This window comes from Chionomys nivalis, chromosome 9 (assembly GCF_950005125.1).
Source record: "Chionomys nivalis chromosome 9, mChiNiv1.1, whole genome shotgun sequence".
In the NCBI taxonomy this organism is placed as follows: Eukaryota; Metazoa; Chordata; class Mammalia; order Rodentia; family Cricetidae; genus Chionomys; species Chionomys nivalis.
In genome coordinates, this window is record NC_080094.1 from 16,737,308 (window position 1) to 16,750,144 (window position 12,837).

Genomic DNA, 12,837 nt, shown 5'->3' on the forward strand with positions numbered 1-12,837 from the left:
CCAGGCACAAAACTGAGCAATTTACATGAATTATACTTCTAAAATATAATTTAATGCAATTTACATATATTGTACTATTAATACTAAGAGGTATACGGCCACTTTTATTTTATGAATGAGAACAGTGAAACCCATAGAGATTAAGTCATTTGCCCAAGGTCACACAGCTAGTCAGTAACAGAGCCAATATTTAATCTCAGGAATCTCAAATATCATGTGTCTAACTACTGTTTTATTCTAGGAAAAAAATATACACACACACACATACACATACACATGAATACACGCACATACCCACACAAATACATACACATATATACACACATTCACATACACATTTATACATACATACACATATACATACACATGAATACATACACACAGTTCAGACTTTTCAAAAACTCTTCTAGGAGGCACAAACTGAGGCTCACAAACACCAGACACCTTTCTCTCTGATACTGTAGACCTTACTCTCAGATACTCTCAGATACACGAGCCTAGATTGAAAACAAGATGCGGCTTGGGGAACAGATGAATGTGTGTGTGTGTGTGTGTGTGTGTGTGTGTGTGTGTGTGTGTGTGTGTGTTTAATAGACCTCTTCCCAGGCTCCTGAACCCATTCTATTGAGTCCCTTTTAAATGGGTCTGGAGTACACTGGGGACAGGTATTTTGAGGCAAAAGTAAGGCAAGTTCCACTCAGTTCAAACCATGGTGGTTTATCAGTGAAGACTGCTCCCAAGGGTTTGGTTTCCAGATCACTAATGTGCAGGTCTCTGCTAGCCTAGGCTTCTTGGACCTATCAGCCAGTGATGCTTTTGTATCATATTCCATCCATCCCCTTGCATTTCCTTTGATTTCTGCGCTGTTCAACAAAGACGTTTGTTTCCACGGGGTAAGTAAAGGGTGAAACCACTGCCAACGTGGACTTCCTTGACTCTCTGCCCTGCTTTCCCTTCCAAAACTGTGTACAGTGCAGGCCAGTGTTTTGTGATTCAGCCATATTGTTTGATAACCCAGATGTGATCTGGGGAGATCTGGCTGTGCTCCAGAGGGTCTTGTGAAATCCTCTTGTCATTTTCTGTCCAGTCCTATTAAAGCATGTCAGTAATCAGAAGCTGATCATATGTCAGAGAACCTGGTGCCTGATGAGGGTCTCGAGACTGTCAGCTACTCTAGTTTGATGATGTGCCTGGCTCATGTCCCTGAGGAAGCCAGCACAAGTGGGTCAAGTGCAAGGCCTTGAATAGGGGATGCCAGATCAGCTCTCTGCCATTGACACAGCTCGGGCTCCCTGATCTCTGCTCTCTCACTCATGTCTTCTCTATAACCTCTGCCCTCTTCTTAGCTCTGTCTACCAACCCATTTGCTGACATGACAAAGGGCACATGAAAGAAGAGGAGAGAAAGGGAAAAGACATATTTACCAGGAAGGTTCTGGTATGCCAGGCATTAATAAGTGTTTTACACTGTACCCCCTGGACTATATCCATTAGAGGCACACCTACTATGAAATCTTGCATTACACGTTATAAATCTTATTAAGAAGGGTAGTAGAAATTCTAGACTGCCTGGGGGAACGCTCAGCTCTCCCAGTTGCCAGCTCTATGACCTCAGGCTCTAAGCTCTCTGTGCCTCAGCACCTCACCTATGAAATGGAGTAAGATACTTCCCTATTCCCTCATAGGGAAATGCATAGGCATATTGGTAAAACGTCACCTTGTAAGCACTAATTAAGCATTTGCCAAGTAAGTACAATAAAGTAAGTTTCCCAAAACAACAACAGTGGTAAACATTACTCTCCCATTTAATAAAGAAAATTTGGATCACTTCCATCTGACTTCTACAATACACCGTCTTTCACCAAGGCTTTCGAGACAGGGTTAGATGGTAGGGGCCTTGTCACCCTATTTCATCCCATCTTTAGATCCCTAACACACAGCAAACTTCTCTTCCAGTGCTGGAGCCGGGAGGACTGGCTGCTTCATTGCCATTGACACCATGCTCGACATGGCTGAGAATGAAGGGGTGGTGGACATCTTCAACTGCGTGCGTGAGCTGCGGGCACAGAGGGTCAACCTGGTGCAAACAGAGGTTAGTCCTGGGGCACCCAGTCAGCTAGTTTCCTGATACCTTGGCCAAAGAGAAGCATGGCAGGAGAGAGGCTTAGTAGTGGAGAAGTCGTACAGAAAGGATGTACCTTCAAAAGTATTAGTACAGAATGAATACGTAGCTTGCTCTGGTGAGATGTCCCATCCAATCCTGAGAGTCTATGGTACAGGAACTTCTGGTAGCAATAACTGTTGAATCCTCTATCTCTGCAGTCATCCAAATAAGACTGAATGGCAGTTGTCAGGAATAGTAGTCCAGCCTTTGATGCAGGGATGGAGAGGAAGAGGGAGTACTGGTACTGATGGCATGCCTGCTCTGTGCCAAGCACCCAGTCATTCCTTGATGGAAATGGCTTCACCAACAAAGTACACTTCTTTAAGGTTTATTTATTTTATTTGATGTGTCTGAGTGTTTTGCCTTCATGTATGTAAGTGCACCACATGAGTGCCTGATGCTCACAGGGTCCAATGACCCTGTTGGAACTCCTAGAGCTGGAGTGACCATAGGTATGAGCCACCATGTAGGTGCTGGGAACCAAACCCTGATCCTCATTAAGAGCAGCAAGTCCTCTTTACTACTGAGCCATCTCTCCAGCCCAAAGCTCTTGAGAACTTTAACTTGAACTAGGGGCTATGGACTGCTAGAGAGACATATGAAACCCTTAACCTCGAGGAAAGGCAGATGCCCACGTTCCTTTCTGTCTAGCTGGAGAACCCAGTGTCTGAGGATAATGTAAGTAAGGCTGTCTGAACTGTAGTCCCCTACAGTGAGCCAAGAAATGTGCATTATTGTGTCTAGGATCCTTCCCCTAGTCTTCACATCCCATGGTATGTCTCCTCACATCTCCACTCTATCCGTGGGAAGGACACCAAGACATTCTATAGTCTTCATATGGATAAAGACCCAGTGGTTTGTCCTGAACCACGCTCTCTTGTTAATCAGGTTTTCTGTCTATCCCACCCCTGAATGCCTTGGGTTGTTGTTCCTGCAATGGGGTCACCTTTTGGTTCTAGTAAAGGCTGTGAATGTCCTAGCAGATCTAGAAGCCGTGGGAGCTGCACTCGTATCAGCCCTGATATCCATGGCTTTAGGTATGGCAGTCCCTGTAATGCTCATTGAAAGCTTCATCACACTGGACTCTGCTGCAGGTTCTGAGATAGCTCACAGGCTAATTCCCAGGCCTATAACACTAGAGCCAAGATGACTGCGCTGTCTGTGCTTAAGGCCATGCCTGTAGAGGACAGTTAGAGTAGGCAGAGTCAGGCACATGACCCTCACTGTCGGGCATGGAAACATACTTAAATATAAATATATCAAGATAAGTTCAAATAAAGCACTTTATTTAAAAGGGTCAAATTTTTGTTGGAAAATGATGCCCAACAAACACTTATAAAGACCCACAATTAACAATAAACTTATGCTCAGTAGATTTAAAGGCATTCTGGTGGTTGAGTGGGAAGTGGGATGGGAAGGAAGTGAGAGAACACTAAATACGCTCCAGGAAGTAGGAAGAAAGTCCTCCGCAAGGAAAAGCAGGTTTTCTGCAGCAAGCAGCTTCTGGATGAAAGCTGGGAACATGAGCAGAACCTCCAGGGCGTCTGCAATGACACTTGCTCAAGTTTCTCATTCTTATCAGTGGCTCGGCTGTTCCATCTTATACAAGGGCAAAAAACGCTCCATAGCTCAATCACCGTGAAACATGGTGACTTAGACCTTTGGGTTCCAGGATATAAAACTAAGGATTCTGCAGAATAAATCATGTCCTTTTCTCATTGCTACAAGATTCATTCGATGTGGACAAAATGCTTGCAAACAGCGGTCCTCACCTGGAGCGCTCTCCCCCTCCTGTTGACCTTGCAGGAGCAGTACGTGTTTGTGCATGACGCCATTCTGGAAGCATGCCTCTGCGGCAACACCGCCATCCCTGTGTGTGAGTTCCGCTCTCTCTACTACAACATCAGCAGGCTGGACCCCCAGACTAACTCCAGCCAGATCAAAGATGAGTTTCAGGTATGGGCAAAGCTGAGGTCCAGGGACTTAGCTGCTCTGGGTTGTCCTAACAATGTTCCATCGTCTGGACGACTTATATGGCAGGCATTTGCTTGTCACACTTCTGGAAGCAGTGAAGCCCAAAAGCAAACAGCCAGCAAATCTAGTATCTGGGGAGGGCTCAGACACCAATGTAGTTTGTGAGTGGCTGCGTCCTTAGAGTTTCATATGGTGGAAAGTGGAGGAGCAAACACTTGTGTGTCTTTCCATAGAGACACTGATCCCATTCATGAAGACTCCACACTGATGATGCAATTACTTCCTATAGCCCCCACCCCCTCCTCATCTGCCCCATTGGGAGCTGGTATAGTAGCATCTGTGTGGGGGGAAATGTATGCATTCAATCTATAGCAATGACCCAAGCAACTTAATTCACATTGTGGGCCTTTCTTGATGAGATTGATGTGTGTGTGTGTGTGTGTGTGTGTGTGTGTGTGTGTGTGTGTGCTTTCAAGCCTAAAGTGCCCGGCAGCTGTGGAGAGCTTTTCATACCATCAGATTGCACAGTCATTAGCAACTATTAGCCAATCACTCAATGATGGCTGACACTTGTTTTTGTGCTGTGATTATGCTATTGAACTGAGGTCTTGGTTAATTCTTGTTGATGTTGTGGAATGGACAGAAGTTTATGCACTGATGTTGGTGTGAATTTCAAGCTTCTTTGACTCTGGAGGGACTGTACCCACCCCCACTCCCGCCCCAGTGTTCTCTCCACAAATTCTTTAAACCCATCATCTGGCCTTGGGTGCTTGTTGGAAATAAAGATTCTTGGGCCCCACCCAAACCTACTGAATTAGAATGTGCAATTTAACAGGATCTCAGGGGCATTTATTTCTATGCAAGATAAGCTTTTAACCATCTTACAGCATGGCTCAGATATGGCAGATTCACACGTTGGAATCAGGATGGTCAAAACTAAAGCTCTGATCTGAGAGGCCCAGATATAAATGACTGAGTGGAAAACTAAAGACCTGAACATGGATCACCAATAAATGCTAGAATTCAGACCTTTATCCATAGTCAAAACCTGAGTGATGGAGCTGTAAGAACTGGGCAGGAAGAAACAAGCAAATCCCAGGCTCAGAGTTTTCCAGTCAGGCTAATATTTTAGGAATCATTTAAACAAATAATCTTTGTTGTCTCAGAGACAGCATGCCAAGTGACAGAGAGATAAAAGGCACAGAACCCTGGTCATTGCACACAGGACCGTCTATTGGCTGGAACAACCATGGTCCCTCACTGGGTGAGAACTTGCTCTACAGAGCACAAGCCTTATAATTTTGTAGACCTACTAATTTGCCCCACGAGGTCCTTTACCCACCCTGAGAAGAGCATCCTAGCATCCATCAATCCTCCTACAACTGAGACACTTCCATTGCTGAGAAAAGTGCTGGAAAAATCACTTCAAGTGGTGTTAAGCATTCATTAGAGATTCTCTATGCTATTCCCTGCCATATGCCCTTCTGGCTGGCCCTCCTTTAATGCTGTGCTAGCTCAGCTGAACAACAGTTCAAATGGTTGGCAGGTGTTGTCAACCCATGTCTTAGCCCGTGTATGGGCATGCTGCCCCTGCAGCCTTGGCATCTTGAAGGTGTCACAAAGCTCCTGGAAAAGTCTCTTAGCACAAAAGTCCTGTAGCTGCGTGCAGGATATAAAAGACTATCACGGTCATGGGAGAAGCATGAGTGCAGGGAAAACAATGGCAGAGTCAAACTTGGAGGGTAAAGACCAGTGAGTTAAGTTAAACTGGGATATCCATCTCCTTTGCTCGGACACAGCCTCCTGTGTATTACTCCTCCACTCCCTTTTATGCCCCACAGACACTCAACATTGTGACACCCCGAGTGCGGCCTGAGGACTGCAGCATCGGACTCCTACCCCGGAACCATGATAAGAATCGGAGCATGGATGTCCTGCCTCTGGACCGCTGCCTGCCCTTCCTCATCTCAGTGGATGGAGAGTCCAGCAATTACATCAATGCAGCACTGATGGATGTAAGCTGAGCCCTGTAATGGCTGCCATTACAGAAAAGGCTTTTCCCCAAGGTGGAGATGGCTGAATCCCAGAACCTTGACCCTCCTGGCCACCTTGTTTCTAACTGCTGGCCTTTGAGACCATTTCCCCCAATCCCCTCCCCAAGCCTCATGCCGAAACTCAAGTTCATTGTGTGCTTTTAGCTCTTTGACTTAAAGAAGGTGGAAAGAATAGATCAAACACTGAAGAAGAAAAAAATCCCAAGCTCAAGTCGATAGTTCTATCGTGCAAGATGCTGTGTCCCACAGAAATGACTCAGCCAGAAGTTCAGGTCTGGCCACATTCCCCAGAGTTTGAGACCTCAGGAGATAAGATGTGGTATATCATCTTGGGTCCTGATGGAACATCCCATTTAGTTCCTCAGATTATTCCTTTGTGAGGCAAAGAGGAAGATAGCACACAGTAGATGATCAGTAAATGGCTAGCGGGCAGTGATTGGACATATTCAAAGAATCAAGAAGAGAAAGAGGCCACGGCCCTTAAAGCATCAACTGCTGCTTCCTCAACAGCATGTCCTGCCCAGCATTGCCATTCCTCTGCCTCACACGTCTCCCTCCTGGGTCTTGGGGCATCTTTTAGCTGTTATCATTACACCTTCAGGATACGCAGATGCTTGCAGTGCTATGACCCACAGACCATTTAGTCTCACCTGTGCTCCTTTCAGCAGGAGAGACTCAGACTGAGGAGGACTTGCTCATGGTATCATAGAGAGCTGGAGCCAAACTTAGAGTTCCTTGCTCCCACCATAGAAAAAAAGATACTATAAGGTAAATACTCAGCTAAGGTGTCAAAAAACCTTCCATGGCTTTGGCTCACAGGTGCTTATATTTTCCATGGAAACCTGGCTGAGTGCAGGAGCAGGGAGCCTTTGTGTGGATCGTGTTAAGGAGCTGGAATTGCTAAAAGAGGAAGACTTCTGATATTAGCTGTCACCTAAGATCTCTCTACTGCTCTCTTTCTGTCTGTCTCTCTCTCCCTGTGTATCTCTCTCTCTCTCTCTCTCTCTCTCTCTCTCTGTGTGTGTGTGTGTGTGTGTGTGTGAGAGAGAGAGAGAGAGAGCGAGAGAAAGAGAGAGAGAGAGAGAGAGAGAGAGAGAGAGAGAGAGAGAGAGAGAAGACATGGTTCAGAGATAAACTCATACTTTCATGGTCCTCCTGCCATTATCCCCCATCACCCCAGCATCCTCTCTCACTGCTTTTTTCATCCAAACAAGGATCAAGGAAGCTCTTGGACTCTACTTCATAGGTGAGATGCTGCCTGGAGTCAAATACCTTCTGCCAAGCTCTGGTTCTGATTGTATTCTCTTTGTCCACGGGGCATTTCTCTTGTGAGCCATCACTGAGGCCTTTGCTTTTCTTATATTAAAAAAAAAATCCTTATCTGTATTCCAGCCCAGTCTGTGCATTATCTGGTAACCATAGCAGCTTTGCCTCTAGCAGAAAAATATGAAGTCCTCTGGGTTAATTTTTAATGTTTCCCCTGGGAACGGATGATGTTATCCATGAAATGGATTGCTGGCTGATCCCTGAAACCCGGCAGGAGCACAGATCTCGAACATATTTTCAGATAAGACTTTGTCAGGCGTGCTGGCCTAATAGAGCATTTATCACAGAGACAGGGAAAGCAAAGAAAACTAACATTCGCTGCATGTCGGGCACCATGTTGGGCTCTGGACTTGCATTGTCTCGTTCTGCCCTGGAATATTACTCTCCCTATTTTTTTGGAGATCTTCTGAGGGTCAAAGGATCTCCATCACCTGTTCAAAGTCAACTAGCTTTGAAATGAAGGCACCAAGGACCAGAATCATGTGACAACTGTCTTGAAAGTCTAATTTTATTTTATATTTTATGCATCTAATTTTATTTTATTTTATATTCTAATTTTATTTTATGTTTTATGTGTATGAATGTTTTGCCGGAAAATATATATCATGAGTGTGCCTGAACTGGTAACTAAAGAGACCAGAAAGAGGTTGTGTGTGCCCGGTGCCTGCAACTCCCTGGAATTGGAGCTATAGACAATTGTGAGCCTCCATGGGATGCTGGGAATTGAATTCAGGTCCTCTGGTAGAGCAATCAGTGCTCTTAACTGCTGAGCCATCTCATTAGCCTTAGCCTGGACGTAGTTTTGAGGTTTGGAAATGGCAGAAAGGCCATGCTAACGTGGTCTTCCAGCTTTGAGAGATGTAAAGGGTCTGTCCCCTGGTACCCTTTGTTAGATCATCTGCTGGCTAATAGAAGGCCCCAGGAAACAGGAGTCCCTAATGTAGACATGACATACATGTCTGCAAAACCTTGCCATGCTGTTTCTGAGGTCTCTGTCCCTCTTCTCTCCCCCATTTCCTTCTGACTTGTGACTCTAGTTAGGCAGCTCTGACTCCTACTCGGAGAAGCACCCAGAAAACGTGTTGAGCATCGTCTGGTTCGCTGCTTTCACCTGCTGTTGATGAAGTAGAAACACCCCCCACAATCTTCCAAATACTTCCTCCAGAGGTGCAATGGCACCTGGGGCCCAAGGGAAGCTTCCAGGCTTACACAGGGCATTTTCCCCCTAGGCCTCAAGGTCTGTATCTGTAACACAGGGAAAAGTAAGGTCTTCCCAATACCGTGGTTGTGATTGTGTCTATTGTGGTCCAACCACAATGCTGGTGCTGAGGAGGAAAACCTAAGTCAAGAGTATCTCTACCCTGCAGTGAACTTGCTTACTGCTTTTTTAAGGTTTATTATTATTATTGCTGGTGTAAAGTGTGTGTGTGTGTGTATGCACACAAGTGGGTATGCACACATACGTGAGTGTGGTGCTTGTAGAGCCAAGAGGCGTCAGATCCCCTGGAATTGGAATTACACATAGTTGTGAGCTGTGTGGTGTGTGTTCAGGTCTCTGGAATAACAGCAGATGCTCTTAACCATTGAGCCATCCCTCCAGCCTTAGTTGCCAAGATTTTTCTCTTGTTTTTTTTGCTTGTTTTTTTTTCTTTGCTTGCAAATATCGTCCATTGTACAACAGCCATCTCTTTAGATTCGAGCTGCACTTTCTAGGAAAAGAGTCTAAGCTTTGAAATCATCTAATGATTTGCCAATGCTTAGTACCTGATATTAAAAACATGAATGGCTAACAAATGGGTGAGTAGTGCTGGATGAATAAACAGATGGGTGAGTCATAATCTACAAGGGGCAAAACTAGGTTTGAACCTCAGGTCACATGACTCTAACACCTGACTGCCTTCTACCACTTTGTTGGCTAAAGGGGACAATGCCACCTCTGGCCAGGCTAGCTGAGCCCTCAATTAAGGGCAGAAGTGATCCTTGTAATCTGTGCCCCCTCTGGGGTCATTGGTCCCCTCCTCAGCATCATAAGGACCTAGAACTCGTGGGATCCCTGCTCTCCCAAGAGGTGAATTGGTCAGTCGTACAGAAAACCTACATCCAGGATGTTTTGTTTCATATTGTGATGATGATTTGCTGAGCTTCAAGACATAAATAATTTATTGGGATAATCCCCATCCAAGTGACACTTTCCTAATGAAATGTCTTAGTTTGGAGGAGAATGTGTTCATTATGAGAAAGTCCCCTTTGCCGCCAGGGTACCGAGAGATAACAGAGCAGGCAGGTGCTATGTGAAATCTATTTGGCAGGCTCAGGGCCTCTGGCAGCCATCCCGGCCTCATCATGATCAGAATATCACTGACGGGTATGTACTTGACTAAGACTGTGTCATTCCTTTGTCAGAGTCACAAGCAACCTGCCGCCTTTGTGGTCACCCAGCACCCTCTCCCCAACACTGTGGCAGACTTCTGGAGATTGGTGTTCGATTATAATTGTTCCTCTGTGGTGATGCTGAATGAGATGGACACTGCTCAGGTAGGAGGGGGCGTGGGGCTGCTGTTGGTGGGTCTCAGTGGGTCTTGATTAGTAGACTGGCAAGGAGACTCTATGATACCCCAATGATGGGCACTGTCAGACTGCAAATGCCAGGCACACCCATCCTGCTGCCTGCAGAGGCAAGGAGTCTCCCACTGAATCCTTCACCAAAGACTCCCATAAATTAGTCCCCTTGGCTATGGACTTTGTCTAACTACAAGGACAGGACCCTGTTGTCCCTGCCTTAGACACTGGTTATAGCCTTACTCTAAATCATGAAGAGCTCAGAAAACCAAGATCCCACACAACACTAAGTGCCAGCCCCAAAGGCTCTTCACCATTTGGCCTCTGCTGGCAGAACCTGGAGTCTGAACCTAGGAAGCTTTGCTCACTGACCACCCAGGTAAGCCTTGACTTCATGCCTTAGCCCCTCTGGGTCTTTGTGTGTCTACACTTCCCCACACCTTAAGACACAGGACACTATCTTAGGACAGTCTCTGGAGACCACCATTATATGGCAAAACAGCTCTTCTATGGTAGGTGAGATGAAGGTGGCCTTTCAGAGTTTTGCAGTGTGTCTTTTCAGGGCCTTGAAGGAAGCCCAAAGTCATTCAGTACACTCTTGTGTGAGTGCTGGCCTTGCACAGGCCTTGGGTAGGAATATTTTTTTTCCAAACAGGGCTGAGCTATAGTCCCAGAGACAGTTGAGCAAGTTATTCCAGGCTTGTGTGGCTGTGCTGTAATAGAGGTCAGCAATGAAGTGCCAGGTTGACCAGAGCAGGGAGCAATTCATTCTACCCAGAGGGTGGGGGAAGAATTCAAAGGAAAGGTGACTTGGACCTTGAAGGGGGCAGGGAAGATCTGGTCATACCAGGGATGGATGGCTGGGTAAAGGCAGTGTACATGGAGGGAACAATGGAGGCAAAGGCGAGGCAGATGGACATATAGAGGCTTGTTTGTAGTCAGCTTCAGTTCCAGTGCTCTAGGGCTGTATCCAGAGGGAAAGAGAGTAGTAAGGCTGGAAAAGACAGCAGGGCTCAGTCAGCAGGGAAGTTCCTTGTGCTGGGCTCAGGAGCCTAGGCCTTGGATTTTTAAAGCATTGATAGGATGGGATTGTTGGTTATAAGTGACAGGATCCTTTCTACCGATAAAATTTTTATACAAACCTAGTGAATGAAGGAGGAATACTCAAAATCTGGGCATATTAAAGCAGGAGATGAAGGCAGAATGCACCACCCACACTGGTCTTTCATCTGGCCTGATAGCTCTTAGCTAGTCTGGCATCTGGATCTCTTTGCAGTATCCATGGGTTCCAAGATAATTAGGAAAACATTGCTATGCATCAGGGGTTGTCCTAAGGTTTCCAACTTGTGTTAGAAAATGGAGTCCAGGATCAGAGCACACAGACATGGGAATTAGAGACTGGAGAGAAAACGTGGCTTATATTCATCAATTGGCGAGGAGATCTGAGCAGAGAAAGTAGCCAGGTCAAGGCAGAACTTAAACTAGATGTGAAATCATTTCCAGTGTGACATCCGCACACTTCAGGGAGCAGTTGCATGTGGATGCGGATGAGAAGTAGTCATGCATGGTGGCAGGTAGCTTGTTTAGGTGACCAGATACCCAGGAAGCACATGGCCAGAATGGAAAGGCAGGAAGATGGAAGGGGTGAGTATGGACAAGAGCAGAGTAGAAGGGGAGGAAAATGAGTGTGTGCTGGAATGTGTCCATGAGAGATATCCAGAAGAGGTTCCCTTCATTCACACATTCCATATTCGGTCAGCATCTGCTACTGCTATTTACTGGAAGCTATTCTAGGTTCTTGGAATGCATCAGTGAGCCACACAGATAAGGTGAGGCAAGAATGTTCCTGTCTCCTGTGCACTTCCAATTCTAAAGGGGGGAGACCAACCATAAACAACCAATGCTCTGTAATGAATTTGATCATATATTGGGACATGAGGAGAAGGAAGCACAGAGAATATTTTAAAACTGGGTTGAGGCATGAGACACAGATGTACTAGAGTAGTCAAGGAAAGACTTGGAAATATGTGAACACAGAGCTGAAGGAGGCTCGAGAGCAAGCCGCGTGCTCCTCCTGGGGACAGTGTCTCTGTGAACACAGAGCTGAAGGAGGCTCGAGAGCAAGCCGCGTGCTCCTCCTGGGGGACAGTGTCTGGCAAAGGGAACTGTGTATCCAGGCAGTAGGGTAGGAAAACAAGTGACGCCCTCAAGGAACAGCACAGTACTCTGAGGCCAGAGAGATGGAGAGAGCTGCAGGCAATGGTACCAGAAGAGTAAGAGGGTTACATGCCACGGGCAACCTTAGTGATCATAGGGAGACCTTGGAACTTCATTCTGCACAGGAAAGGAAGACACAGACAGATTTGCCAGAAGGGTGACACCACTTGACTTTTAAAAGTGCAGGGAGTAGCAATAAGAATAGTCAGGTGCAGGGGATGGTGACTTGAGCAGGGTGGTAGCATGGTGTAGACTCTACATGTATCCCAAAGGGAGGAAGACAAACCGCTGCCTGGTTAAAGAGGGGAGGCAAAGGAGGACACTAAAGTTTAGGCCGTGCAGAATGGAGGATTGAGAACAGAGATAACAGTAGGAAAAAGTAAATCTCCCCTTAAAGAGAGTTCTAGAAATTTCTCTACCAAGTTCTAGAATCAGAAATTATCACCACCTGCTCTTCTGCTTGGACAAGTAAGGCAACAACTCACCTTTATGAAGCATGAGTGAGCTAGGTCCTACAAAAGTCCCCCATGCACTCGTTAAAGTT

The 12,837-nt window shown here is 46.0% G+C and overlaps 1 protein-coding gene across 14 annotated transcripts in view; it reads left to right on the forward strand.

Moving 5' to 3' along the window:
• Nucleotides 1–12,837, forward strand: part of Ptprt (protein tyrosine phosphatase receptor type T) — a 1,077,234-nt gene that overhangs the window by 1,042,164 nt on the left and 22,233 nt on the right. For all 14 annotated transcript variants that reach the window (XM_057780248.1, XM_057780255.1, XM_057780252.1 and 11 more), the window contains 4 exons: nucleotides 1,956–2,091; nucleotides 3,970–4,119; nucleotides 5,979–6,152; nucleotides 9,921–10,052. In XM_057780248.1, coding sequence (XP_057636231.1) covers nucleotides 1,956–2,091; nucleotides 3,970–4,119; nucleotides 5,979–6,152; nucleotides 9,921–10,052 — 592 coding nt within the window. The remainder of the gene's footprint in view (nucleotides 1–1,955; nucleotides 2,092–3,969; nucleotides 4,120–5,978; nucleotides 6,153–9,920; nucleotides 10,053–12,837) is intronic.